This window comes from Colletes gigas, unplaced genomic scaffold, assembly GCF_013123115.1.
Source record: "Colletes gigas isolate AHSC1104 unplaced genomic scaffold, ASM1312311v1 Colletes_gigas_Sc00001, whole genome shotgun sequence".
NCBI lineage: Eukaryota > Metazoa > Arthropoda > Insecta > Hymenoptera > Colletidae > Colletes > Colletes gigas.
Window position 1 is genome coordinate 8,546,007 of NW_025106630.1, and position 27,828 is coordinate 8,573,834.

At 37.6% G+C, this 27,828-nt stretch overlaps 7 protein-coding genes across 15 annotated transcripts; 4 read left to right on the forward strand and 3 right to left on the reverse strand.

The window, feature by feature from the left end:
- The first annotated feature begins 541 nt into the window (after positions 1-541).
- On the forward strand, positions 542-2,402 carry LOC122404624. The gene is made up of 3 exons (XM_043408761.1): positions 542-1,686; positions 1,750-1,912; positions 1,977-2,402. The coding sequence occupies exons 1-3, from the start codon at positions 1,520-1,522 to the stop codon at positions 2,169-2,171; spliced, it is 525 nt and encodes a 174-aa protein (XP_043264696.1). The 5' UTR covers positions 542-1,519; the 3' UTR covers positions 2,172-2,402.
- Positions 2,403-2,576: 174 nt separating this feature from the next.
- LOC122404601 (coiled-coil domain-containing protein 149) lies at positions 2,577-4,802 on the reverse strand. 2 transcript variants are annotated; one of them, XM_043408715.1, is made up of 9 exons: positions 4,668-4,802; positions 4,421-4,590; positions 4,107-4,347; positions 3,867-4,033; positions 3,720-3,792; positions 3,546-3,630; positions 3,329-3,470; positions 3,157-3,254; positions 2,577-3,088 (listed from the first exon to the last, which is right to left on the reverse strand). In XM_043408715.1, the coding sequence occupies exons 1-9, from the start codon at positions 4,737-4,739 to the stop codon at positions 2,856-2,858; spliced, it is 1,281 nt and encodes a 426-aa protein (XP_043264650.1). In that variant the 5' UTR covers positions 4,740-4,802; the 3' UTR covers positions 2,577-2,855. The 2 variants fall into 2 exon arrangements, with proteins under 2 accessions (XP_043264650.1, XP_043264641.1); XM_043408706.1 differs by having other exon boundaries at positions 2,580-3,088; positions 3,329-3,473.
- LOC122404610 (translation initiation factor eIF-2B subunit alpha) lies at positions 4,758-7,001 on the forward strand. 3 transcript variants are annotated; one of them, XM_043408739.1, is made up of 9 exons: positions 4,758-4,877; positions 5,103-5,297; positions 5,370-5,471; positions 5,546-5,685; positions 5,788-5,904; positions 5,979-6,091; positions 6,437-6,581; positions 6,650-6,775; positions 6,847-7,001. In XM_043408739.1, exons 2-9 carry the CDS (start codon positions 5,285-5,287, stop codon positions 6,994-6,996), a joined length of 906 nt encoding a protein of 301 aa, XP_043264674.1. In that variant the 5' UTR covers positions 4,758-4,877; positions 5,103-5,284; the 3' UTR covers positions 6,997-7,001. The 3 variants fall into 3 exon arrangements, with proteins under 3 accessions (XP_043264674.1, XP_043264664.1, XP_043264683.1); XM_043408729.1 differs by lacking the exon at positions 4,758-4,877 and having other exon boundaries at positions 5,102-5,297; XM_043408748.1 differs by lacking the exon at positions 4,758-4,877 and having other exon boundaries at positions 5,105-5,297; positions 5,356-5,471.
- A 183-nt stretch (positions 7,002-7,184) lies between these two features.
- On the reverse strand, positions 7,185-13,373 carry LOC122404631 (tyrosine-protein kinase Fer). Of its 3 annotated transcripts, none has more exons than XM_043408792.1 (15): positions 12,881-13,373; positions 12,613-12,786; positions 12,437-12,533; positions 12,172-12,367; positions 11,840-11,977; positions 11,553-11,762; positions 11,277-11,460; positions 10,555-10,722; positions 9,954-10,181; positions 9,698-9,874; positions 9,388-9,601; positions 9,140-9,292; positions 8,856-8,978; positions 8,662-8,784; positions 7,185-8,574 (listed from the first exon to the last, which is right to left on the reverse strand). In XM_043408792.1, the coding sequence occupies exons 1-15, from the start codon at positions 13,091-13,093 to the stop codon at positions 8,432-8,434; spliced, it is 2,541 nt and encodes an 846-aa protein (XP_043264727.1). In that variant the 5' UTR covers positions 13,094-13,373; the 3' UTR covers positions 7,185-8,431. The 3 variants fall into 3 exon arrangements, with proteins under 3 accessions (XP_043264727.1, XP_043264719.1, XP_043264709.1); XM_043408784.1 differs by having other exon boundaries at positions 10,552-10,722; XM_043408774.1 differs by having other exon boundaries at positions 10,552-10,743.
- A 5,901-nt stretch (positions 13,374-19,274) lies between these two features.
- On the forward strand, positions 19,275-20,019 carry LOC122397717 (cytochrome c oxidase subunit NDUFA4). The gene is made up of 3 exons (XM_043397107.1): positions 19,275-19,478; positions 19,548-19,694; positions 19,815-20,019. The coding sequence occupies exons 1-3, from the start codon at positions 19,425-19,427 to the stop codon at positions 19,863-19,865; spliced, it is 252 nt and encodes an 83-aa protein (XP_043253042.1). The 5' UTR covers positions 19,275-19,424; the 3' UTR covers positions 19,866-20,019.
- A 153-nt stretch (positions 20,020-20,172) lies between these two features.
- On the forward strand, positions 20,173-22,631 carry LOC122397541 (phosphopantothenate--cysteine ligase). Of its 3 annotated transcripts, XM_043396893.1 has the most exons (8): positions 20,173-20,399; positions 20,469-20,651; positions 20,934-21,040; positions 21,108-21,238; positions 21,311-21,408; positions 21,727-21,941; positions 22,049-22,231; positions 22,314-22,631. In XM_043396893.1, the coding sequence occupies exons 2-8, from the start codon at positions 20,630-20,632 to the stop codon at positions 22,497-22,499; spliced, it is 942 nt and encodes a 313-aa protein (XP_043252828.1). In that variant the 5' UTR covers positions 20,173-20,399; positions 20,469-20,629; the 3' UTR covers positions 22,500-22,631. The 3 variants fall into 3 exon arrangements, with proteins under 3 accessions (XP_043252828.1, XP_043252915.1, XP_043252750.1); XM_043396980.1 differs by lacking the exons at positions 20,173-20,399; positions 20,469-20,651 and having other exon boundaries at positions 20,682-21,034; XM_043396815.1 differs by lacking the exons at positions 20,173-20,399; positions 20,469-20,651 and having other exon boundaries at positions 20,683-21,040.
- Positions 22,632-22,802: 171 nt separating this feature from the next.
- On the reverse strand, positions 22,803-27,506 carry LOC122397435 (vacuolar protein sorting-associated protein 16 homolog). 2 transcript variants are annotated; one of them, XM_043396613.1, is made up of 16 exons: positions 26,649-27,506; positions 26,361-26,547; positions 26,151-26,279; positions 25,919-26,063; positions 25,719-25,846; positions 25,468-25,646; positions 25,036-25,408; positions 24,829-24,956; positions 24,591-24,735; positions 24,373-24,507; positions 24,133-24,294; positions 23,900-24,049; positions 23,392-23,639; positions 23,221-23,317; positions 23,024-23,127; positions 22,803-22,950 (listed from the first exon to the last, which is right to left on the reverse strand). In XM_043396613.1, exons 1-16 carry the CDS (start codon positions 26,702-26,704, stop codon positions 22,812-22,814), a joined length of 2,505 nt encoding a protein of 834 aa, XP_043252548.1. In that variant the 5' UTR covers positions 26,705-27,506; the 3' UTR covers positions 22,803-22,811. The 2 variants fall into 2 exon arrangements, with proteins under 2 accessions (XP_043252548.1, XP_043252626.1); XM_043396691.1 differs by having other exon boundaries at positions 22,883-22,950; positions 23,013-23,127.
- Positions 27,507-27,828: the final 322 nt, after the last annotated feature.

Here is a 27,828-nt window from a genome sequence, read left to right on the forward strand (position 1 = left end):
CAACGATGTGCTCCACAGATTTTTCAAATAATTTCTTTTAGTTGAAGTTAGAGAAAGAACCTTCCTTTTTTAATTGTCTGGTTATACTACATAAAAAAGAGTATTACAACTATGTTCTATTATAAATATGATGGTAGAGACTGTTTTCACTCTGTTTCCTGGAAATGTTAACGACAGATACTTTTATGTCGTTTTCTGTGGTAATTTTATTGTTCGTTTCGTTTATTCTTTTTAACCCTCGTTAAAACAAATGCAAGGTCATTTTGAACCAGATAAAAACTCTATCTAACTCGAGGGTGTTATTACAGCGTGTTAGACAGCTCGTTTGTTACATTTGTAAATATGTGTGCCAAGGATTGTTATTTATATTTCATATTATACATATTTGTGTACATGCCTACATATTCGGAATTAGCAATAACACGCGTATACACGCATCTGGGTTACAAAAAATTCGAAATATAATATTACCCTTTCTACGCAAATGAAGATGGCATTATATTTGATATACAATATTAATAAATGAATTTTTGTTACTTATATGCAAGATATGTATATCTACTCATCAGGGTTGGGCAAATTTTATTCACAAATAGCGAATAAGAATTTTAGATTAACTTGTAAACTGATATTTTTCAACGGTTTCATTTGCCTGGATGCAGGTTTAAAAAAATCTGTTTAAAATTTGCTCAACTCTGTTACCTACCTATCTATAATATATATATCGCAATTAATCGATCTGTACGTCGACTGTTTCGACTCGAATAATCTAACTATCGGTTCATTCGTTCGATTCGTTCGTTAATCCATTCGTCTTCTACTTATCAAAATTATGACACCGCGTGTCACAATATGTGACGTTAAATTCTCTTATGCTGAACGTGTAGATAAATTGTCCAGTCCGTTTGGTCCTTGGCCAACGAAGGTTTCGATGTTTCGAAAATGAAAACTCAAAGTGTTTCGGTTCAAAATTTAGAAAATGTCGTGAAGCAAATGGTGCACGAGGCGCTGGAAGATAACGGTTAGTCTAGCGAATAATATTACACACTATCGATTCTTTAAAATTATATGTTCGAATGCAGAGCAAGTGATCAAGTTTCATCGAATGATTTACGAGGAATGGTATTTTAAAAAATTATCCAACTCAAAAGATACGGAGATTCGGAATGAAACACAACCGCTCGAAGATAACGAACAAGTTCGTTCGTATTGTGTAGCTTCTACAATGTAGGGTGCTTTATAAGTCCTGGGATTTTCATCGATTATTTTCAGAGTATATCGGCAACGGTTGCACATCGTAGATCGCGACGATACAAATACAAACATCAAGGGAGTCGATCTTCAACAAATATTGACTCAACAAGAAACAAAATCGTGACAGATAATTCTTTGATAGATAAAAAGTCTTTGAACATCATCAAGGATGTTTCGATCGACGAAAAGATCGATGTAGTTTCGAACAATTCCGTCGAAGTAACATCTCGATTGTCTCTATATCGTTCGCGTTAATATTCGCGAAATGTATAGACCCAGGTATTTTTTCCAGCAATTGGATGAAATTGTCGACCATGAAAATGATACAAGAGTTATTGAAATTTGGAATAACTCGTTCAGCCGTCCTAACCAATCAAGAAACAAGACTGACAACGCCTTCAAGGAAACCCGCGTACACTGCCCCGACAATAGGTTGTTGTATCGTTGCAAAATGAACGAGTATAGTATTTATTTAACACGGATCGATTGTTTTAGACCATCGAGGGAGCAACGGATCAAAAAACTAATATCCTTCGAAGCTTGGAAGGAAAAGAAGACCATACAGTATCGACAAACACTTAAAAAGCAACAATACGAAAAGCAACAACAACTGCTTGCAAATCTGGAAAACATGGAGCGAAGAAAAATCGCTCTGCAGGTACCCGTTGTTGGTTAATAAAATTTTCTAAAGATGTATGATATTTCACTATCTTCGTATCAAGGAACAAGCGCGTAAAAGGCAGCAACAAAAATATCAGCGAAATCAAAAACAATCAAAGAAATATCTCGACGCAATTAAACGAACAAATGTTACTGTCGAATCTAATAATGAATCTACTGTCAAACCTACCGCGTTGGAAGAACAGAAAGACACGAAATTGAATAACGATAGAAAGACGAGCTTGATAACGCGGTAACACATTCTAAATTAATTTCACACGATTTCCTACCGAAAAGGAAAAAAGACAAAATCATTTAAAACTTTCCAGAAGACTGAATAATATAATGAATAATCGAAAGGACATGATATCGTCGATGCAATATTTAGAAGGTGTTACATTTGATTCCTGGTTAAATCAATTGAACTGGGTTCTGCACCAAAAGTATTTACGCGAACGACGCCATCTTGTACGGTCGTTCTACTGCCAACCCGTTTACTATGGAGACACGAGTTTATGCGCGAGATGAGTATTATACACACATTTTCCCTAGACTACTAAACTGTAAACGTTTACCATGCAGCGTAATAAAATACCTTGTTCACCCGATCGTAATACGATATGTCTTCAACCGTCTTCACCGAAAAATGGTCAATATCTGGGATTTCTTAAACGATTGACAAAACGCCAGCACTTTAAAGGAATAAGACGGATTTTACAACAAGTCTTACGCTTTACTTTTACATTATTAACACATTGAGATAATCCTAGTTGATATCTTGATCAATTTTTAAAACTTTAACTTACTATTTTAAAATCTTAAATTCTAAGGGGAGGAAAATAGATCGATTTTGTTTGCCCGAGACATGAGAAAACCGTCTTGGGTGTTCATCGAGTGTGACTAGATAATGCAATTTTAAATATTTCTGCGTTCGGTTAAATTTAGGTTTTTTCTTTGTCGCTTTCCTTTAAATTGTTTATTGCCTTTTGGACTAAAACTCCCAAATTTTTCGGAAGACTCATTTGTATGGTATGTAACTGTTGCATGACATGACTTTCCGAAGAGGGAACGTCATCTGTCGTATTGACATCGCACGTTACGACATTACATCCTTCGACGTTGTCCACGCTACAGCCAGGCGTTTGTACCAACTCGGTGCAATCTTTCTCGCCCACTAAAATTACGATAATAAATGTATTACATAAAAAAAAGTGCAATTACACGCAAGGTGTCTTTACTTACACCTTGCATCGACGTTCGAGCTCGTGTATCCTTCCAACAATTTCATTGTCGGCGATTCTACCGCGCTGTCCAATTCGCATATTCTTAACGCCAATATTCTACAATCAACATACACAATTAAATACACGTACGACGTTTAAATACGGAAAAAGTTAAGGTGTACATTACTGACTTGTTTGCTTTCTTTTGATGTACCAAAGCTAATGTTTTATCGTTTAGTGCTTCCAGTAAGGCTATGCACAGACATCGCAAGTCGGACATCGCTGCTGCGGATTTTTGAGGTGGTATATGAGAATCATGATGCAACAACTGTTCTACTAAAGAATAGATAGACACATATTTGTTTAACAAAGCAATACCACAGGAATATCACAAATCTACCAACATACCTTGTTTATGGGTCATGATTGTGCCAGCTGCAGTATTTGCACCTAGTTTTATAGATCCTTTCACTCTTTTGCTATCCAGCATACTCTAAAAACATCATTTTTTCTCATCTAGTATGATAACATAGTATAATTAACCAATATACCTAGAACATCATATGTATTATGTATTGTTACTTTGTATTTTGAAAGAGATTGCCTTGCTAGCTCCTTTTCCTCCAGCAACTGCTGCAATCTGTCTTGAAGATACCTAATGGGTTACAATACTAGTTTTAGATCTATTCTTGCACAAAAATATCATCAATAAAGTATCCTCCTCTTTACCTGTTCTCATTGATAAGGGCATCTAGATCCACTGGTTTAGATGCATTTAATGCTTTTGATAATTCATGGTTCAAACGGTGTGCTTTGCATTTGAAAGCATCCCTTTCCATCTCCAGCTCATGCTTCTCATCTAAAACTGCCTGCAAGTCTGTTTGCAATTGGGTACACTGGGGGAAACAATAACTTCATAAAAACTAGTTAAACTATAAAATTTACTGTGCTCAAATTAATCAAAATCACCTTAATGTTCAATTTCTCTAACTGTTCTATCATCTCCTCTCTTTGATGAACAGCAGGAGCACACTGAGCTTGTGTTTCTGAACAAATTCGAGTACCATTTGCACGAAGTGCTTTAACATCCCCTTGAGCATCCCCTAATTTTTGTCTCAGTGTTTCCACTTGTAGCCTGAGACATTTATTCTGTTCCTGTGTCTCTGTTAGTAAATCCAAGGTCTTGAAGTAGTCCTCCAGACTGTAACATCTACAAATTAAAATTTACAATAGCAAATGTGTCTATGTAAATTTGAATGGTAACAATTTTGTTAACACCCTACCCTTTTGATTCCTGTATGTCATTTATTTGCCTCTTCAACTGTATAAATCTTTCTTGCATTTGCTCTGTCATCAATTTAAACTGATCCCTTTGCAATCTACATTGAACCAATTCTCGATGCAGAGACATAAGTTCTTCCGATTTCATTTGCAATCGCTTCGTCAACATTTCCTGCAAATCCATTCAATTTCAAATACACAAATGCTACGACCATTTTATCAAATTTACGAACATTCCAAATAACCCACTTTTGACGTGAAATTATCTTGATCCCCTGCCATTTTATCGTTTAAAGTCTCTCCGTTCATTTCGTAAGCCATAATTAAATAAAGAAGTATGGATTTAAAGGCGGAACGAATTTGTATCGTTTAGTTCTTTTTCCCATTCGGAAAACGTAAACGTTCACTTGCACTTTATTTACTTAACCGTTGCAACTTGCAACACTTTACAATACTTGTGTAGGTTTTTCAATTATGTTTGGAAACAAACATGATCGCAAAAGCAATTCTCAGTTTATTCCAACAATAATCGGACCCTTATACCTAGTCGCTATTTAATACACTAATGTTGTATTAGTTTTTGGATAGAGCATTTCGAATTTTTATTAATTATACACATTTTCGTTTTGTTTTGCCGCAGCACCTTAAGTTTGTAATAAATTACGAAATATATTACGTTCGTAGACGTATGGCGTATACACACAGATGTACACTACTTCCTCGCACTTACAAACGTGATCGAAGATAATAAAGTTAACCAAAAAGTACCGTTTGGCGATACAAATTTATGTCCCTTCAATTTCATATGAATCCCGTTTACGTGAAACTTTATGACTAAAACATACTGCATTTACGATAGTTAAATCATGGAGAAGGAAGGTAATACTTTTGTATTAATTCGCGAAGTTAAATTAATAAGTAAACAAATCTGTCACAGTTTTATCATTCCAGAGATCTGTCAGTATTTCAACAACATTATTAAATTTGAAAAGGATATTTCCGCTGGAATGGCTGCTATTCGTACATTACTTAAAGTTTTAGAATACTCAAAATGTAAGCATGCTTTGGTAAACTTTTAAACAGACATATATTTGTTCAAAATGACGTAACATTGCATTCAATTACAGCTGAAACGGTTCAAGAGCTTAGATATTGTCTGCAAAATGCTATAGATGCAATGAGATCTACAGAAAATCCTGTAACAGCCATTGCATCTGGCAGTGAATTGTTCCTTCGTTTCATAACCTTGGCTACATTAGATACACCGGTAAGAGCATTCTTACATTGTCTATCAGAAGCAACATTCTATAATTTATTTACTTTAGTAAAGATCTCGTGAAATATATTACTCAATGGTCTGGATTATTAGTCATTTGCAGAATGCAAAAGGATTATGCTTCACAGAGGGAAAATGTTTTATGAAAAATTAGTGGCTGCCAGAGGAAAGGTAGCCAAAGTAGCAGCACATTTTATTACAGATGGTTCAGTAAGTTTCCTTTATTCTGTTAACATTCTTTAAAGTTTTTTTTTAACTGTCTCTAATTTCATGGTATATTCTAGAAAATACTTACTCACTCAAAATCTAGAGTTGTGCTGCAAGCAATGAAAGAGGCTGCTGAGAGTAATAAAATATTCAAAGTATATGTAACAAATTCTGCACCAAATAATAGCGGGTATGACTTCTTCGTGTGCTCTTAATTTTTCATAAAATGCTCTTAACATTCCGAGTCTGTCGCTCGAGCGCTTGGGCCCGCGAAAACTTCTTTTAAATTGCGCAATGTTTAATGCATTTAAATTATATATCGAGTTCAATGGTAACATCATAAAATATAAAATATTTTTACATGCTGTTGGCGCCGGCGCTCAATGCGTTATGTTTAAAACTTTTGAGACTGAAATCTCAAATCATTTCAAACACTATTTGATACCAGAAGGTTTTGAGTCTAATTGGTCTTGAAACTTTCAATTCGGTTTTGAGTCCGCCGTTATTCGTATGTATATTTTCTTTATATGGTTAGACAAGAAATGTGCGAGGACCTCACTAAGTTGGGTGTATCATGCACTTTGATATTAGATTGTGCAATGGGATATGTCATGGAACAAGTTGATATGGTGATGGTTGGAGCTGAAGGTGTTGCAGAAAGTGGTGGTGTAATTAATAAGGTATACAATACGTATACACGGTATTTAAATTGTACGTGAGATCGATCGTTAATGCCTTTTCGCTCTAGGTTGGCACATATACAATGGCCATGTGCGCCAAAGAGGTGAAGAAGCCTTTCTATGTTCTAACAGAGAGCTTTAAATTTTCTAGAATATACCCGTTAAATCAAGTTGATCTACCAAATGAATTTAAGGTAAAACTAAATGTGCTTCTTTGTACGACTAAAAAATTAAACAAAATAAAAGCAGAATGTTTTCTTTGCAGTATACAGCAAGCACATTAAAAAAAGATTTACAAAAGGAACACCCATTAGTTGATTACACGCCCCCGCATTACATCAGTTTGTTATTTACCGATTTAGGCATTTTGACTCCATCGGCGGTCAGCGACGAACTTATAAAATTATATTTGTAAAACATCTATACGCTAATTAAAATTATTACTACTTTTTAAAAAAAAAAATGAAATTGTTTTTACTATAGTTTAGTGGGACTCCTGTGGTTCGCGGCGGAGGAATTCGTCAGGTCTGTTCTAAACTAAGCCTAGGAAACTTCCGAGATAATATACCAACAATTTTATTAATTTTTAAAATAATATCGAGTATTTGAAAATGACAGCACACATCATTCTTGCTGAATTTCATTGTTCATTAAACTGTGATTAAAAATAACAAGAAACAAAGCATATAATCAATTCTATTATACAATATAAGAGTTCAATTGTTTCGAATATTGTTAAGTTTCTCTCAACTTATCGGAAATCAACTAATACATTTTACTTAAGCGTACGTACATACTACACACGTATACATTTCATTTTTTACACGTGGTTATATTATGTTGTAAATTTTAAAAGTTAAATATGTTGTATATTGCACAGCAATAATTAACGCAGTAAAATAAGCAGGCGATTTCTCATAATCGCGATTCTCGCCAATAAAAATGAAATAAAATATTCTAAAATCTTAAAATGTGTAAGGAGTGACGACACTCCTTGAAAGTTTTAAACGCTATTACGAATATAAACAATCTTTAAAACTTTCGTATTCATTGTCTTTGACTAAAGTTTGATACAGTATAGCGAATCAATTGATATATACTTGTCATTTTTTTTTTTTTTTTTTTTTACATTGCTTTGCACAAACATTGCACGATGATATACAAATTAATAGAATACATATACATATCTTACGGTAATATTAAGATTCGCGTGACAATAACTATATCCATTTACATTTTTACGGTGTTTCTGTATCTACGTATCCAAATAAACGAAAGTCCACATTATAACATCTTTAATTTCAGTGGTACATACTACGTTTGCTATGTAGCAAGCGAAAATGAATCGTTATGGACGGATAAATAATTTAAGAAATGTGAATGTAACATTACTAATAAGAGACAGAAAGGACACGAACAGTAGAACATGTATGAACATGAAACATAATACGATAATACATTATATATAATGTACATAATATGATATACATGATATATAAATACACTGTAAAAATGAAATACCATTTTGAAAATCTCGTGTCTCCCAAGCTCTATTCACATTTGAGATTTCATTTCGGTTGAATATAATACGTTTTAAAGATTGAAAACAATCAGTTTACCCTGGAATGCCAGCATAGGAAAGAAATACATATGCCCAAAAAAAAGGGGGAAAAAACAATGGCAAGTCGTAAAGGAATATCATGGTTGCGCGAAGAAAGCTGCGTGATCATCGATCATTTTAAATGCTGCTCTTACGGTTTATTTCGTTTTAAAAGTTCTAAAAAATTCTAAACTCGAAAAGTGTAGTTATTACCTTAACGGGTTGGCATCGCAGGGTTGATCTTAATTCTTTACAAATACGCTTGAGACAGTGTCTCGACGACGGTGTAAATCTGATCGAAATGGGGACGTTTCTCTGGCTCGTACTCCCAGCATCGTAACATTAAACGGTATATTTCGTCGGGCGTGTTCTCTGGAGCTGGCATTCGGTAACCTGAAGACACATTGTTATTTAAATACAAAATAAAATGATACAAATCTAAAAAATGGTATAACATTGTCGTTGGAAAATAAACGTCACCTGCGTCTATCTTCTCGCGAGCCTGAGAATTGGACATACCACTGTAGGGATTTCCACCCTTAGAAAATATTTCCCACATTAAGACTCCGTAACTCCAAACATCACACAGTGATGTATATTTACCTGTAGTAAGCATCGTGATTACAAATAATATTCCACAAATGTTTATGCTATAAAATATTCTCCGATAATACCAAAATTCAATGCCTCCGGCGCGGTCCACTTGATTGGAATCTGCTTCATGCCGTCTGAAACTATGTATTCTTCTTCTTCCCGTGACATACCGAAGTCAGAAATTTTTACTATGGACTCGTATCCTGAAATTCGACACACTGTTCGTTTCATGTTTGTCCTCGCGTTAGGAAATACATATTTGCCTTAGGAAAACTAGTATATTTCATTCTTTGTCACCACAAATGAAAATACGCTACTTTTCATAACGCGTATCGATATGTCCGTTATAACAAAGTTCATTTACCTACGAGACAATTTCGGGCTGCCAAGTCTCTATGGATACAGTATTTAGATTCCAAATAACGCATACCTGCCGCTGCATCTTTGCACATGCGAAGCTGTTCTTGTTGCGTAATGGTACTAGCACTTTTTCTTAAATAAGTTAACAAGGAACCACCTATCGTACGTGTTGATTCCATGTTAATAAACAACAATGTTCCACGATAAAAAAAAAAAAATTATAAATTAATAATATTAAGCGTGTTAACATACCAGGCACCAATTCCATAACGATCATAATAGGTTGCTTTTGAACACAAATCCCAATAAGTTTTACTATGTTCGGGTGATCGTATTGCTTTAATATTCGTCCCTCTTGTAAGAATTTGCGCTTTTGTTCGTCCGGTAATGTTACTTTGCAGGTTTTTACAGCTACTTCAGTCTTACAAGTTTTAAGTTGTGCTTTATATACATCTCCAAAGTTACCCTAAAAACGCGTAATATAATTTAAAGCTTTCGCAGTCGTTATCCATTAATATGCTTAAGAAATTTAAATGGTTTTTATCTATAAAATTTATTATACCCGTCCTATTTTTTCTAGAAGATTTACATCATCGTTATTTAGTTCCCATCGTTCGCGTATAATTGGTGTTTTGAGAATAGCTCCAGATCGACTAGTTACGGGTGTTCCAGACAGCCATTGATGGCTGATTAACTCTTGAATTGACGGGAATGTAGGACCTTCGAATCTATAATGTCCCTGGAATTGATACGAAAACACCTGTTATGTGTCATCATCATACATTGTTGCACGATCATTAGCTGAAACACCTGCTTACTTCATTTGTTGTCTGTACAATAAAATGCTTATGTCCGTCCCAACAGACGGATAAAACTATTTGGCACTCGTCGTTCCTTGTCGTTTCGCGTACTAAAAAATCACCTTCGTTCACAAGTAATCTCACTACTTCCTCCCTTGGTAGCACACCATGGAACCATTCCTCCTCCATAAGATCGCCATTTCCTTTTTGATTAGTCGTTAAATTCGAAATTCCACGTAACGGTGCCTACAATGATTTTTGTATATTTCGAACGATCAAAATTACTATTAATCGTGACTATTAACTAACAAACGAATTTGTCCTTTTATAAATCCGTTCAAGTACTATCACACAGATGTTAGCTTTAAAATAATCAAACTCGATCAATTCGTATAAAACAAACATGCTCAATGTTAATAGCGACAATCTAATAATAATACTGATAATAGTAAGAAGAACGTATGCGAATTACTGCCAGCCTTTTTAAATCTTTTATATACATTCTCTTAAAACCCTATGACGTTATAGTGAAAATAGAAGCAGTATGTTCAAGCCGATATGCAATAGAACATATTTATGTGTACAACAAACGGATAGTATATATGGAAAAACATACAACTGTTAAAGTATTATCTGTTTTTGAAGTAGGACCTTCGCTACTCGATCTAATCGTTCCATCTTTCGTATCGTTTATCATCGGTAAAGATTTGAAGGGAGACCTAAATATTGTCATGAACCGTTGATTTCTTCGTAATGTAAATAGACCGATATCTGCAACTGTACTTTTCTGGAAGGGCAGTGGTACTAACTAATATTAATCCTCCAGATCAGACAAATGTTATAAAATATTGAAAGATTTTACAATTCAAAATCATTCACAGTATGGGTATATGAAAATAATACAGGGTGTTCGGCCACCTCTGAGAAAAATTTTATTGGAAAATTCTAGAGGCCAAAATAAGACGAAAATCAAGAATATCAATTTCTTGATCGAGGCTTCGTTAAAAAGTTATTAACAAAATTAAATTAAAAAATTTCAAATCGTTCTGGAAAAATTATTTTCGATTGTGGGGGTCAATTACAATCATTTTTGGTGAATAGACATACCCCCGAAATCCTGCGCGTTTTCGAGAAAAAAATTCAGTACGGGCGGAACTTCAAACGTTAATAACTTCTTAACGAAGCCTCCATCAACAAATTGGTATTCTTGATTTTCGTTTTATTTCGGCCTCTAGAATCTCCCATTAAAATTTTTATAAATTATTATATATATATATATATGTATATTATATCTATAGTAACATTGAACTTTTTTTAATTAACCGATATTAGTCTAATTACCTTACTATTAGCTGGCGAATCAGTGAAAGAAGTCTCCATGGAAAGATCGTATCCCAGCGGTAATTCTTCGCAACCCAACTCATTCAAAGCGGCTCTAATAACATCCACTTGTCGTTGAAGCTTTTTTTCCTGACAACGTAAACGTAATTCTTCTCTCTCGCGGGAGTAATCCAAAATTGATACCCTAATGCCATTAAAAAGGTAGTCGTATTTAAACACATATAACGGAGAGAGAATGTACAGCGAAGATATTTAGTTTTATAGTAATATTCTTACTTAGAATCGCTATTATTTTCTGACGGATACTGAGAATTTTGTCGACTCTGCTGAGTCGTTTTCAAAGAGGTCTCCAGTTCAGTTAATCGATTTCGTAACCAGTCTATTGTCAGATTATCTACCGTCAATTTATTTGGCAACAATTTTCCCGAAGTATCGTCTACAAGGTTCTCGTCGAATGTGAATCTTATCGGCGATGCTGGTTGCGTTCTGCATCGATCGTTACCAAATTTATACTATCATTTCAAGTGATTTACAGCGGACAAAAGCAAGTTTTCAACAAGTACCTATGCTTTCCTATAAAGTCTCTATATTCTTCTACAGGTTTCACCAAATCTACAGCCTTCTGCATACGCAGATGTAGCTCTTGAAACTTATCATTCGTAAAACCAGAATACTTCACTATATCTTGAAGTATGGCTTTCCTACCATACAAAAAACAATATTATCAATTTATAATGTAATCATCATTATTACCATAATGACCATCGTTGACATTTACCTTGTACGTAACTATGTGCTTGCATAAAGATTTTACACAAATTAGATTAGCGATCTACGATGCAAAAGTACGAAATACATCATAAATTTTTCCAAGCACAAATACAAATATGCTTACCATGACGTTATAAGGTCTTGATGAATTGCTTGTTGTCGGTGAAGCAGACTTGGCAAGTAGCACGTCCTTAAATCGAGTTCGCACTCTGTTACAGCACCCAAAAGTAACACGTACTCGTTGTGTGTAAGATGAAGTTTTCTACAGGCTTTTTGATACTTTTCCCGTACTTCGTCCAATTTCCTGCCGCCTCTACCAGCTAGCGAATACAATAAGCAGAATAACATAATACAACAAGCAGTTACAAATGAATAATTTAAATGCTTACATTTAACATAATGTTCCTCGAAGCGGGACCTCATTAACTTATACAGTTCCAAATTCTTCTGATATTCCAATTTTTTTCTGGTAACATCATCTGTTAACTAAAGCATACAATAAAAATATGACACCTAATAATACATATAACAGTTCTATCCTGTTATTTCATATTATTTCATGTACCTGTTGGAACTGATTATTCAGCCATGTTTGCTCCTCCTGATACAATTTCCTAGCCCTTCTTCTTTCAGAACACAGTGTCATAATATGTTCAACCACAATAGCTTCTATAGAATCTGCTTGTTGCTTGATTAATTTAGCTGTCTGATCAACAGAGTCCATGATATCTCTCCAACTCTAAAACGTGACACTCATAAGCATATGCACTTCGGACAAATTGTTCTACAATTTTTCAAAGTATCAACATCTATGCAAATTCTCGCGAAAATACCTGCGCTATTAGACTGCCAACGAGATCCTCGTTGCGCTCGATTTTTTTCCCCTGCGTCGCTAAGGAAGAGATTGTTGAAGCATACTCGCGATCCGACTTAACTTTCGTCGTCAGGCATCGTTTCATCGTTTCGAGAAGCTTGATTTCAGCATCCTGACGGCCGAGTAACGCCTCGTGGGACGTTTGCCCCTGCAAACTCGTAGAAAAGCCCATTCCGCTAATCGTACGAAACCAAATATCACCGTCTTGACGACTTTATAAAACGTGTCACGAACAAAGATTCATTCTTACGTTGAACAAGTATAATAACATCAACGGTTAGAGAAACCAATAAATTTAGACGGACCGATCATCGAAATGCAGCATTTCAAGTACAAATTTCTGTACATATTACTTGACTCGACTCCCGCACATCTTTGCATTCGCTCAGGTGGCTGAGATCAACATTTATATTTATACGGACCTCAAACTGTAAAAATTTACTTTTACTCGCGAAATACCGTCACGGAACAACGATCGAGATAGACGGTCCATTCTACTTCGTCGAAAACGTCGGGGACCTATTGATGCAAGACTATCTCGACGCATTAAACCCTTTAACCAATCGCTCTTATGGTCTTCGAAATATTCTCGATGTTCAGCAATTTAATTTGATCGCGATGCGACATTGTCTTAACAGTAATTACTTTTAATGCTATACAAACTCGACCAAACTAAAGACTAAAACATTCAACGAGCCAGTCTGTTTTTCATATTTTTCATTTAAAAACGATCTTTAAAATCTTAACACTGCCAACCGTGCACTCCGTGAACTCAACGCAATACCGTGCAAACTTAAATTAGTCTTGTCTTGTTTTAGCAATATTGAGATTAATAACATGACATTTTTAAATAATACTCATCGCACTTTTATGATATCATTTAAGAACGAAGTTTCTTGAAATATCACATTGCAACAGTAGTCCCTGATACTTTCATTCCTAATACTCTTGGTGATTTTACCAATGTTACCGTTTTAATCTTTCCAGGGTTAAAGCTACTTCTCAAAAAAGACTGCAAGTAATATATTGCAAACAATATGTTGAAATATTCTTTTAATGTTATTTAATCGAACGAACAAATTCAATCATGTTCGTGGACATTATAAAAAGCATAATGGAGCGATTTATCGTAGCGACGTATGATTTAAACTGTATCGCATTTAGCTACACAAAGCCTGATACATATGTGTGCTAGATATTTTATTTTAAGCTCGCCTTGCAATCAGAGATACCAGACAGAGCCCCGGGTGCACCTCATTCCACTTTCTCACACTATGCCAGATCATGCGTACGTGAGCTCGTAGAGTTTCGGACAGTCGACGAAGGCAAGCTGACACATGCCCTCTTTTACGATTCTTCGAAGCTGCCCGAAGTAAGTTAGGACCGTCTCGTGGGAGTCGAGAGAGGAAGGCTCACATTTGCCTTCTCCCAATAATAGTAATTATTTAACGAGTAGCTTCTCTCGACTCGTTCTCTCGTTTTTCGCTTCGATCACCGCTGTTTCATCGATTGAAACATGTGGTCGGCCGTCCAGTTTGTCCGAAAGATCTAATCGTCTGCCCATGATAGATCCCTTCATCCCTTTTTAAACGAAATATTTACTTGGTACAACTAAACTAGAAGATCGAATGAACATCGTTTCCTTCCATCTCTTTAGTTTAGTAAGAATGTAAAATGGAGATCGATGGAACTTTGATTCCATCTATCTCCTTTCGGGTCTCCATTCGCAGCAACCTCCACGTGGTGAGACCTGGGTAATATTATTTAGCGTTTAATTAATAATCGTATCACTCTTATCTGGGTAATGCAATTATTAATTAAAAACTAAGTAATATTAGCAAATTGGCTGCGATCCGCTTTGCATAGATCATCATAAATATAGATCTTCTCCGCTAGGTTAGTTTTCATTCTCATTGAGTCATCAAAGATTCTAGAGTATTGTCAGACATATACTTATATTTCGGACAACGTATAAGGATCACTACTGACTTCTGCCTGCCTCTGCTGACCGCTGCTGACCACTCCTGATACTTCCGACAACGTATAACGATTACTACGGGCTACTGCTTGTTCCTGCTGGTCTCTACATGCCTCTACATGCCTCTACATGCCCCTACATCTCTCTGCTGGCCTCTGCTGGACCCTGCTGACCGCTGCTGACCACTCCTGATACTTCTGACAACGTATAACGATTACTACGGGCTACTGCTTGTTCCTGCTGGTCTCTACATGAATCTACATGCCTCTACATGCCTCTACATGCCCCTACATCTCTCTGCTGGCCTCTGCTGGCCCCTGCTGACCGCTGCTGACCACTCCTGATACTTCCGACAACGTATAACGATTACTACGGGCTACTGCTTGTTCCTGCTGGTCTCTACATGCCCCTACATCTCTCTGCTGGCCTCTGCTGGCCCCTGCTGGCCCCTGCCGACTCCTGCCGACCTCAGCTGACCGCTGCTGACCACTCCTGTTACTTCTGACAACGTATAACGATTACTACGGGCTACTGCTTGGTCCTGCTGGTCTCTACATGCCTCTACATGCCTCTACATCCCTCTGCTGGCCTCTGCTGGCCTCTGCTGGCCTCTGCTGGCACCTGCTGACCACTCCTGATACTTCCAACAACATATAACGATTACAACTTGCTACTGCTTGCCCCTGCTGTCCCCTGCTTGCCACTGCTGGTCTCCGCTGGCTTCTGCTGACCTCTGCTGGCCTCTGATGGCCTCCGATGGCCTCCGATGGCCTCCGATGGCCTCTGCTGACCCCTGCTGACCACCCCTGATGCTTCTGACAACGTATAAGGATTAGTACTTGTTACTGCTTGCCCCTGCTGGTCTCTGCATCTTTCTCCTGGCCTCTACAAGCCCCTGCTGGCCCCTGCTGACCCCTCCTGACCACTGCTGGCCCCTGCTGGCCCCTGCTGACCCCTGCTGACCCCTGCTGACCCCTGCTGACCCCTGCTGACCCCTGCTGACCCCTGCTGACCCCTGCTGACCACTACTGACCCTTGTTAACAACTTCTGCCATGATATATATGTATTAAAACATTGTATAATGTAAATCTATTGCAATAAATGATATAATTACAAAGAATTCTATGTCTTCTCATCATTTCTTACCTTTCTTTTCCTCTTCAAATCATTACCTTAGTTATAAGACTCCCAGAAACTCCTTGCTTGATTTCCCTGAACCCCTTTCTAAGTCCTGAAACAGCTGGAAAGGCCTGAAACAGCTGGAAAGTCCTGAATTTTAGCAAAGTTCTGAGTTTCAGGTCTTTCCAGCTGTTTCAGGGATTTTTAGCTGTTTCAGGTCTTTTTCGTTGTTTCAGGACTTTTAAGCTGTTTCAGGGCTTTCCAGCCGTTCCAGGACTTTTTCGTTGTTTCAGGGCTTTCCAGCCGTTTCAGGCCTTCCCAGCTGTTTCAGGCCCTTTTCGTTGTTTCAGGCCTTTTTAGCTGTTTCAGGCCTTTTTCGTTGTTTCAGGACTTTTAGCTGTTTCAGGGTTTTCCAGCTGTTTCAGGACTTTTTCGGAAATCGGCGAAATTTTCGAGCAAAAATTTTTTGACGAAAAAAATGAATTCTCGATTTTGCCAACAGGTACGAGAGTGACGGTTAGAGAAAAAAAATTTAAAAGTTAATTTTTGATTTTGGCAGCAAGTACGAGAGCTGGACACTTTGCGAATCCAATTTTAACCGGAAAAACGGTCTCTTAAAACTAAGGCAATGATTTGGAGAGGGAAAGGAAGGTAAAAATGATGAGAACACATAGAATTCTGTTAAATTATATCATTTATTGCCATAAATTTACATTATACAAGGCTTGAATACTTATACATCATGTCAGAAGTTGATAACAAAGGTCAGCAGTGGTCAGCAGTGGTCAGCAGGGGTCAGCAGGGGTCAGCAGGGGTCAGCAGGGGACAGCAGGGGATAGTAGAGGCATGCAGAGGCATGCAGAGGCAAGCGAAGACCAGCTGGGGCAAGCAGGAATCATTATACGTTGTCGGAAGTATCAGGGGTGGTCAGCAGTGGTCAGCAGGGGACAGCAGGGGATAGTAGAGGCATGCAGAGGCATCCAGAGGCAAGCGGAGACCAGCTGGGGCAAGCAGGAATCATTACACGTTGTCGGAAGTATCAGGGGTGGTCAGCAGTGGTCACCAGAGAACAGCAGGAGATAGTAGAGGCCTGCAGAGGCATGCAGAGGCAAGCGGAGACCAGCTGGAACAAGCAGAAATCATTATACGTTGTCGGAAGTATCAGGGGTGGTCAGCAGGGGACAGCAGGGGATAGTAAAGGCATGCAGAGACATGCAGAGGCAAGCAGAGACCAACTGGGGCAAGCAGGAATTATTATACGTTATCGAAAGTATCAGGGGTGGTCAGCAGGGGACAGCAGGGGATAGTAGAGGCATGCAGAGGCAAGCGGAGACTAGCTGGGACAAGCAGGAATCATTATACGTTGTCGGAAGTATCAGGGGTGATCAGCAGAGGCCAGCGGAGGCCAGCGGAGGCCAGCAGTGGCAAGCAGGGGAGAGCAGAGGCCTGCAGAGGCATGCCGAGGCAAGCGGAGACCAACTGGGGCAAGCGCGAATCATTATACGTTATCGAAAGTATCAGGGGTGGTCAGCAGTGGCAAGCAGGGGAGAGCAGAGGCCTGCAGAGGCATGCAGAGTCAAGCGGAGACTAGCAGGGACAAGCAGGAATCATTATACGTTGTCGGAAGTATCAGGGGTGGTCAGCAGTGATCAGCAGGGGACAGCACGGGATAGTAGAGGCATGCAGAGCTATGCAGAGGCATGCAGAGGCATGCAGAGGCAAACTGATACCAGCTGGGGCAAGCAGGAATCATTATACGTTGTCGGAAGTATCAGGGGTGGCTCAGCAGTGATCAGCAGGGGACAGCACGGGATAGTAGAGGCATGTAGAGGCATGCAGAGGCATGCAGAGGCAAGCAGAGGCATGCAGAGGCAAGCGGAGACCAACTGGGGCAAGCAGGAATCATTATACGTTGTCGGAAGTATCAGGGGTGATCAGCAGAGGCCAGCGGAGGCCAGCGGAGGCCAGCGGAGGCCAGCAGTGGCAAGCAGGGGAGAGCAGAGGCCTGCAGAGGCATGCAGAGTCAAGCGGAGACTAGCAGGGACAAGCAGGAATCATTATACGTTGTCGGAAGTATCAGGGGTGGTCAGCAGTGATCAGCAGGGGACAGCACGGGATAGTAGAGGCATGCAGAGGTATGCAGAGGCATGCAGAGGCATGCAGAGGCAAGCGGAGACCAGCTGGGGCAAGCAGGAATCATTATACGTTGTCGAAAGTATCAGGGGTGGTCAGCAGTGGTAAGCAGGAGACAGCAGGGGACAGCAGGGGTCAGCAGGGGCTTGTAGAGGCCCGCAGAGAGATGCAGAGACCAGCAGGGGCAAGCAGTAACAAGTACTAATCCTTATACGTTGTCAGAAGCATCAGGGGTGGTCAGCAGTGGTCAGCAGAGGCCATCGGAGGCCAGCAGAAGCCAGCGGAGACCAGCAGTGGCAAGCAGGGGCCAGCAGGGGCAAGCAGTAGCAAGTTGTAATCGTTATATGTTGTTGGAAGTATCAGGAGTGGTCAGCAGCGGTCAGCAGAGGCCAGCAGAGGCAGGCAGAAGTCTGTAGTAATCCTTATACGTTGTCCGAAATATACCTGGTGGCCAGCGGAGGCTGGGAGAGGCTGACAGTACCCATTCGCAATCGTCATACGTTGTCAGAAATATAAGCGGTGGTCAGGAGAGGCCAACAGAGGCTTGGAGAGGCTGTCAGTAACCAGTAGTAATCGTTATACGTTGTCGGAAGTATCAGGCGTGGTCAGCAGAGGCCAGCAGAAGCCAGCAGAGGCTGCGAGAGGCTGGCAGTAGCTAACAGTACTGGTTATACGTTGCCAGATGTATCAGAAGTGATATCTGAAATGATATACATAGGTATGCTCATACATAGGAATAATAAAAAAGAATTTATTTTTGTTCAATAATTTAAATATGATCAGGGGGAAAATTTCACAAAATTTTTTACCTTGCTTATGTTCGTCTACATACATAGGTCGGAAAGTAAAAAATACTTGGACAGTCGAGACTTGGAATCGTATACCGTCGACGTGAGGTCGAATGTTAGTTGTTCAAGAGAGAGAGGGCAAATGAGCCTTCCGCTCTCGACTCCCACGAGACGGTCCTAACTTACTTCGGGCAACTTCGGAGAATCGAAAAAGAGGGCATGTGTCAGCTTGTCTTTGTTGAGTGTCCGAAACTCTACGAGCTCACGTACGCGTGATCTGGCATAGTGTGAGAAAGTGGAATGAGGTGTCCCCGGTGCACCCGGGAGCTCCGTCTGGCATCTCTGCTTGCAATTACGTAGTAAGACTCTTACTGTAAGAGTATAAGAGCTGGTCTGCTAGAATTCCGGTAGAAGTATTTTATTATTCAGAAATAGTTATAGTTTGATCGTGTGTAGCATCAGTCGATTCAGTTATTTGAATACCATGGCGAGAAAAATGCTGGGTTTAACTTGGAGCAGTTTGAAAAAGAACCCGATGGTAATTAAAACGATGAATCGAAATCATATATGTACGTACACGGTAATAGTAATATTTTCTTGTTATTAGCTTATGCCACTGTATTTTTGCATCGGAGCCGGGGCAACAGGAGCATCGTTTTATTTGTTACGTCTTGCTACTCGTAATCCCGACGTTTCGTGGTTTCCTAAGAAAAACCCCGAACCGTGGAACGATTACAAAGACAAACAGTACAAGGTAAGTCGTTCGTGCAATGTGAACGAAATGAACGGTACGATCAATAGGACAGATAGCATTTAAGTCTGATGATTATCTCTAAGCTACTTAAATCATTCCATGTCTTATTTTTATTTTTAGTTCCGGTCGGTTCACTATTCTGGTGCCAAAAGTCCAGCACCAGAGTACTAAAAAGATGTGCTTCATATCTTAGTATTAACCATAGTTAAGTTAAAATTATATTATGTTGTAACATAATTTATATTTATACATTGTGATCTGCAAATTGTATGAATGTGTTATTAGTCTGTCATACATCATGTACAGTAAAGTAAGATTTAAATGATACACAGAAGCTTGAACATATTTTAAAATTAGTGTCATTTCGATGATACTACAAGAAATAAACAATAAAATGATACATACGATGGCACGTTGAAAACGCAATATTTACGTTTTAAAATGTGTTGAAGTAATAAATTCATTTCATGCCGTTTCTAAGCTTTCCCATAAAGTTTCTGTAATTTTTCATGAGAACGTAGCAGAACAATTATTTATATGTTGCAAGAGATGCGCATATCCATCGTGGTTCGATTCAGTATTTACAAATGAAAGACGAACCGTGCTTTCGTGCATGCGCTATCCGATGACGTCAAAAACAGTGACGTGCATTGTTATGGGGGGCATCAAAGTGTACAGAGTACAGCAGGTTTTTACGAACTGCGTGTAGGTTAAGTGTGGGTGTTGCGTCATCATGTGATCGTAGCTTCTTTAATTCCGTTATTAATTTCCCAGAAACGTACAGATAATTTTCTAAAATAGCCTCATAGAAGACTAAACGGTACCTGTTTTCATTCGATCAGGACACTTTGTTGATGTTAATTTCGACGAGACACGTGTGAAATAAAAAACCGGCCTATCTAAAAACACTGATTTAGTCACGTCCATTTTCTCCGATGCCCAAGGATAATGGGCAACGTAAGGAACACCTGATACGCTCGATACTGTTAATATTTAATGACAATAATTCGAGTTTCGTTATACCTTATTTATTAGATTTTATTTGATAAAAACATTATTGCTTTTAACAATTGCTATTGCAATATCAATCCTTTGTTAGACTTACATTCTTTAATGTACGTGTACATGTAAATTTAATTTTTAAATTTATAAGAAACATCCGTGATAGGATAGTAAAAAGGTTTTACTGTGATAATATTAAATTTAAATAATATATGAATATGAATTCAACATGGGAAGATTTTTATGCCAAACATCCACCACCTCAAGACCTTGCTCAGAGCGAAGCATTGCTAAAAGAATTTATAGGGCGGCAATTAGAAAGGAACAAAGTTGTACTGGTAACAGTAAGTTGTAATATTGTTAATCCTAATATGTACAGAAGTGATGAATTACCATGTACCAATGTTACAGAGCGGTGGTACAACAACACCTTTAGAACACAATACTGTAAGATTTGTAGATAATTTTAGTGCGGGAACAAGAGGATCTGTGTCTGCAGAATATTTTTTAGAAAAAGGATACGCTGTAATTTTTATGCACAGGTACTTATTGTACAATTAATCTTCACAAATGATACTATATCCATTTTACAAGCATTATTTGTCCATTAACAGAGTGAAATCCCTAGAACCATTTTCAAGGCATTTTATAGGATACAAAGTATTAGACATGTTAGAAATGAAGCAACTAGAAGGAAAATCTGTCATAACAGGTATGTTTCTTATACATTAAAATCATAGAATGTTTTGTAATGTACCGAGGGAGGCATTCAAGATAGGCCACTTGAATAACTTATGCCTTTTTTGATAGAAGAGAAAGCATCAGACAAACTTGTGTGATTTCAAAGGGTGTTTTTTTTCACCTTCTAATAGAACACATTTGACTTATGATCGAAGGTCATTCAAGGTCAATAAGAAATTAGAATATTCTGTAGGCAAGATTGGTTTCATGCATTCTTTTCTATGGTAAAAAGTAAATGAGTTATTTGAGCAGTCTCCTCTATAAATCTCCATAATGTACTTGTTTTCAGTACAATCGCAATATACGGAAAAGTTAGCGTCGATATTACATAAATATAAAGAAGCCTTGAATCAAGACAAATTGCTGCAACTTACATTCACAACAGTCTCTGAATATCTCTGGCTTCTCCGATCCGCTTGTCAAGCGCTAGCCTGCCTTAAAGACAAAGCTATTTTATATCTTGCAGCGGCAGTTTCAGACTTTTACATTCCATCCAATGAATTGGTATTTCTATCTAAAATCTTCTAATAAAAGACTGTGAACGAATCGATATTCCTTCATAAAAATTTTGTTAGAATTTATGTGTATGAAAATGATCTTCAAATTTTTAGTCAGTTCACAAGATCTCTTCCAGCGGACCACCAACGATATCCCTTAAATTAGTACCGAAATTATTAGCTCCTTTGGTAAATTTATGGGTTCCACAGGCATTTGTAGTGTCATTCAAATTGGAAACAGACGAAAATCTATTAATATCGAAAGCGAGAAATGCACTCAATAAATACAAGCATAACGTGAGTAATTTTAATTATTCAGCTGACCAGTAAGAACGAAATATTCCAATTCTTGGTATATACTGAAAATATGTTCCTACAGTTAGTCATAGCTAATATGTTACAAACACGAAAGCAGCAAGTAATAATTGTCAATCACGAGAATGATTACGTTATATCTCTCACGGACGAGCAATTGAACAAAGGTGAAGAAATCGAAAAATTGATCGTGAATAATCTCATCGACAGACACCAATGTTTCATACGATCTAATGAAAAAGCTAAGTGATGCGTATTTTCGTCACATTCTTTTAATTTATATAAAATGCATTTCAATTTGGGAAATATAAAATAAACATGTCTGATGATCGATAATTGGCATTATATTGGTACAGTTCCATATTGACGAATTGAAAAGAATCCGTGAAAAACCTGTTCCTGTTATTTTATATGTATATTAATTATTTACACTATTGCGTCTCTGTTCAGATTTACGTAGAAAATAATTATTTTCCGTTAAATGTACTTAACGCTATCTTTCATAAATCTATGCAAAGAAATACATATGCTTAACCAAAGATTCGAAATTAGTTTTAAAGCGTTACTTTTTGAACATCGTTATCAACGTGTTAATTTTGTCGATCAGTTGTCTGTTCGATGGTTCGCATTGTGCTAACACAAAAGTTAACGCGGAAACATCTTCTTGTTCCGCTGCAGCGTCAACTGCTTCGCTTAACATTCTGCAATATTGCAACAAAGTAATTGTTGCGCCGTAAATATATTCAGAGCTACAATAAACAACCGTGTACTTACTTCAATTTAATTAAATACTTCACTTTCAGTTCCTTCTTTACTTTCGGCAAATATTTCTTTGCTTCTGTTTCTTTGTTATACATTAAACACTGATCTATGAACGGCTGAAATGAACGAAGAGAAATACGATACATCTTCACATAAATATCACGTTGTTATCGCGAGAAACGAAATAAATTTAATACTAGAAAAGATACCTCGTAGCCAATAGGAGATTTCTTACTCTTGGAAAACTTTTCTAATTCCTCCCACATATCCTGTGCCGACAAACACTGTATTCGTAACCACCAATATCTAAGAAGAATGATTTATTCCATGGATAACATACGATATAAAAAGAAAATGTTGAAAGAAAAACGTTCGCGTACCTTCGATCTGGTATTCGATATTCGGATCTCAGTTTCTCTGCTAATTTCAATTCATTGTGCAACAATAACATTTTTACAGTATCATGCAACGGTTTACCAACGATCGATTTGTGCAACGTGTCTTCCAAAGTCTTTTGGTAACGCAATAATTTTATTTGTTCTTCCGTCAAAGCCGCATTCGTGTCATTGCGAGCACTCTTAAAATTTTCCTGCGCATATTGCAATAACGCCTCTCTCGACATTGTATTCTAAAACGATATTTCTCGGGTGAAACATACGTGTTGGTACACACAATCGATTGACCGATCACAGTTGACACTTTAATAACGCGGAGGTTAAGGATGTCGCGTATAATTTTCAGTTCTAAAGGAGAAACACAATCGTTCTATTTCCCTATTATTTATTGAGCGTTCTCAAGGTTATTTAAAAGTCAATGTTTGTTTTTTTTAAATAAAAATCTGGATCTCGTATTGAAGGGTCAACTGTATACATATTAATTTATACCCACCTTTCGCCGATAGCTCTCAGTAATGAACAATACCGCTTGAGCATGAAAATTATCGTACTGATTATAAATATCTCGAAGAGTTTCCCGATCACGACTCTGACAGTATTTTATATATAACGCCTTTGCTAAAGGACAATGCTTTATGTACAGCTGTGTCGTATTAATAACAAGAATCTTAATTAAATTTGCGTTACTCTTTATCATTAAAGTCGAATCGGTGATAAATAGTTTACCTGAAAGTCACTGATCGTCATCTTCTGCCTGAGATGAGGTATTACCATATACACTAAATCGGTATTGCCGCTTTCAACGGCTTTGCGAAGAGCAGTTTTTTCTTCGCCTAAGCTCAATAAAAGCGGCACCTGTTGGTGTGCACGTGGTTCATAGTCTATCAACTAACAAGAAAAAAAAATGGCATGTTACCAAGTATTAGAGCTGAAGCTTAGCAAAGATGAAAGACAAAAAATATATACTTTAATAGCCAGTTGTTTTCTACCATAGTCAGCTGCTTTTTTCGCTATCTCGTTGTAAGAAACTCCAGGCGCGTATCCTAATTTAACGGCTATTTCTTCTGCTAATTGTTCTTTGTCCAATTGTGTTTGTTTTATCTATCACAAAAAAAAGTTGTTACGTACAGATGGTATAGTACATATCCTGTATGTACTAAGATCAATTGAAAGTATAGTATTACTTTATAGCAAGCCCAGTGAGCTAATATTCTGCTTTCGCCATCGATTTCGGGCAATTGAAGATATCGTACTATTTGTATAGCCAAGTAGTAGTGTCTTCTCACAACCAATCTGTCCAACAACACTTGATTCGTTAAAACGGTATATCTGATAGTTGATTAAGTATTTTACAATTATGAAGTATCGACTTAATCGAAAGATCGTACAGTGTTTATTATTATGCGTTACATAAAAGGATACTGCATATATGTTAATGGAATTCCAATTGCGGGATGTCTCACGGCATTAAAAACTCTCAATGTTCGACACATATTGACATAATATTCAGGATCGACCGTCTTGCTAAATCCCTTCCCAAATTTGGCTGCCTAAGATAATCAATGAGCGTGTCACTTACTTCTTACATTTTAGAAAGAAAATAAACAAGATCATCGCGAGAAATCTTACTCTCATTAAAAGCTTTTGCGTCGTGAAATCGAATTCATGAGCAGCTGCATCGATGCAAGCTATTACCGCCGCATCTATGTGAGGTTTCACCAAATCTATGTAACTGCCGGCCTTGTGACTCTTCTTTTCAAACTGTTTGGAAGCTTCCAAAAGATAAGACGCAGGATCTATCGAATTAATTCGAAATATTTTCTGAACGACGTTTGGTACTTTTTGTATCATTTCGTGAGAAGAACTGGATAAAACGCGTACACCGTCGATCTCTGTAACAAGATGCACTGGACCGTCGTAATTGTACACTATTGTTTCGGCTGTTCGTCCGACAACCATGATAGTACTATCCCAGCTGCAAACTACCGCTTCTGTTCCACACCTAGAAATTCCTATGTAAATATTACCAATTATATTTTACAACGATACAAACATACCAACCATGCTATGTCCGATAACGTTTCTTTCGTGTTCGCGTAATATCTACAATATGTCTCCTGGAAATCTATAGAACCTAAGTACAGTTGGCCAGTATCCGCGTAAAGAGCAATATGATGATTTCCGATAACAGCCATAGCTATCACGCGGTTTACTTTCTGCTGTTTCGTAAAGACTGTCTCCTAATAGAATACATAGTTTTGTTAAATCCCGAGAACACAACAGTTTCATTCTTTAAAGTTTTTATAACATACAAATGGTATACGCGTATGATTTTGATGTGTTTGATGTAGTATAAATATTCCGTCCCAATTCGATAAAATTACCCGCGTTTCTCTGTTGCTGAATGCTAAACACCAGCAGTCTATTGGCCCTCTATATCCTAAAAGGAAGATAGTTAAAGCACAGGTAGGTACAATTTCTATTTGTGCTAATCACAATTTGATGAACCTACTTGGAACTGCCGACATTTGCCTAACTTTTGGTTCGACTATATTATTCACTAGAAATATTTGTTGAGTGGATGTTAAAACAGCAATACCTGTTCCACTATAGCTTGTAAAAAACTTTGCTTCTACAACTTTGGTATCCTTTACTTCCTGATACAAAAAAAAAAAAAGAAATTCAAATATGACTGTAATATTTTTTCAGGGTGTACGATCATAAAACCATTATGAATAACATACGTTCCCCATAGTAAATGCGTGTTGGTACGTTCCAAACATATCATATATATGAACCATGCCATTGTCTTGTATACATAATAGCTCTTCCTGCTGTGACCATCCGATACTCACCAGCTGACCAGCATTCCACTGAACATGTATAATAAATAACATAAAATAATCAAATGTTTTTAATATTTTCAGAAATTATTGGCATTGGAAAAGCTTTACTTGAAACTTGGCCATTAGATTCCCAGCAGAAGTATACAAGTATATCATAGTTTTATTTGCCCCCTGAACTTTAACGAATTTCTTAGGATTTCTGGTAATTGCGATGGAACCTCCATAAGGAGCTGCTGCTAGTAGATTGTTGTCCGAAACTTCTTCTTGGAACGATAACGGGTACAATTCAAACTTCCTATAAAATAATTATAATTTTTTACTTACACTTTTTCTTTCTAAAATCGCATAACTTTGCCCGATTGTATCGTTCTATCGGTGTAACCTTAATATCATTACCGAAAGTATATGTCTCGGCCCAAAGGAAACCAATCAGCAGTTAACATTGCCAACATTTTGAGAAGATTGTCGTCTTGTTCTACCTTATTTAATCGTAATCGTAAACGATACTGAACAGTAACAACAAAGAAGCATTTACTGATTGTTGTCAACACTCTTTATAGATTTCTATGGACTTCCTCCTGTTTTGCACTACACACGCCCCATGAACAGTGTTACCAGATTTGTCACTTTATCAGGCATGCGTATGTGTCATCGAAAGAGCAAAGGCATGAAGATGAAGCCAAAAAGTGCTTCGTAAAACATTTGCTCCTTTTCATCGAGCGCGTACCGAGTATTTATAAAGCATTCGAACTCGTTTAATTTAAAATTTCGTTCAAGCGGGAAAAGAACGAGTATTCGTTCGCTTATTCTAACCTCCAAACGCTCACACTCATGTGCATATGTTCGTAGCGAACAGTTGACGGTGCAAGGGACAAAATGTTCTAAAATTCTGAACAGTATTATGACTGTTGCATGTTGTACAATAGTGTTGCGTTCTTGTGTACAAGCTATCGATAGTTACCATCGATAGTTTAGATAGATCCAGTCACTCGGACTGAAGTAACGAATAAGAGGTGTTGGCAGAGGTTATGAATATTATTGTTTAGTAATTTTCTAATGCAAAGGATAGTGTTAAGGAGGCAATGTACATTTCTTAATATATCATTAGAGGCTCCAACTTAGAGCAAATAAACTATTAAGCGTATAACGTATCGGCTGTGTCCGTGACTGTCACGGACTTGCACAAATTGGACGTTAGGCGGGTCCATGTATGTCACGGGTGTGAGAGTAACGGGGTTAAATCAATATCTCTCGACAAACTTTACCTTTGAAATCGAGACAAACTGATATTTTTAATAATACGATTAAATTTTACTAATATTATAAGGATTATTCTTGGAAGAAATATGATCCTAGATATCCAAACGTTTCCTTCATTCCTGACCTTGTTTGACTTTTCAGATCGTTGCATAGCACGTATGCAATAGTAAAAAATGAATATACACTATCATATTGGATGTAGAAACTTCTTCGAGAAAGAACGTTGGCTAATTAAGGAAACTATTTAAATATTTATTTTAGTATTTGAAAAAATGTGATTTTATACGCGATTCGGTTTCAAGATCGCTGGACCAAA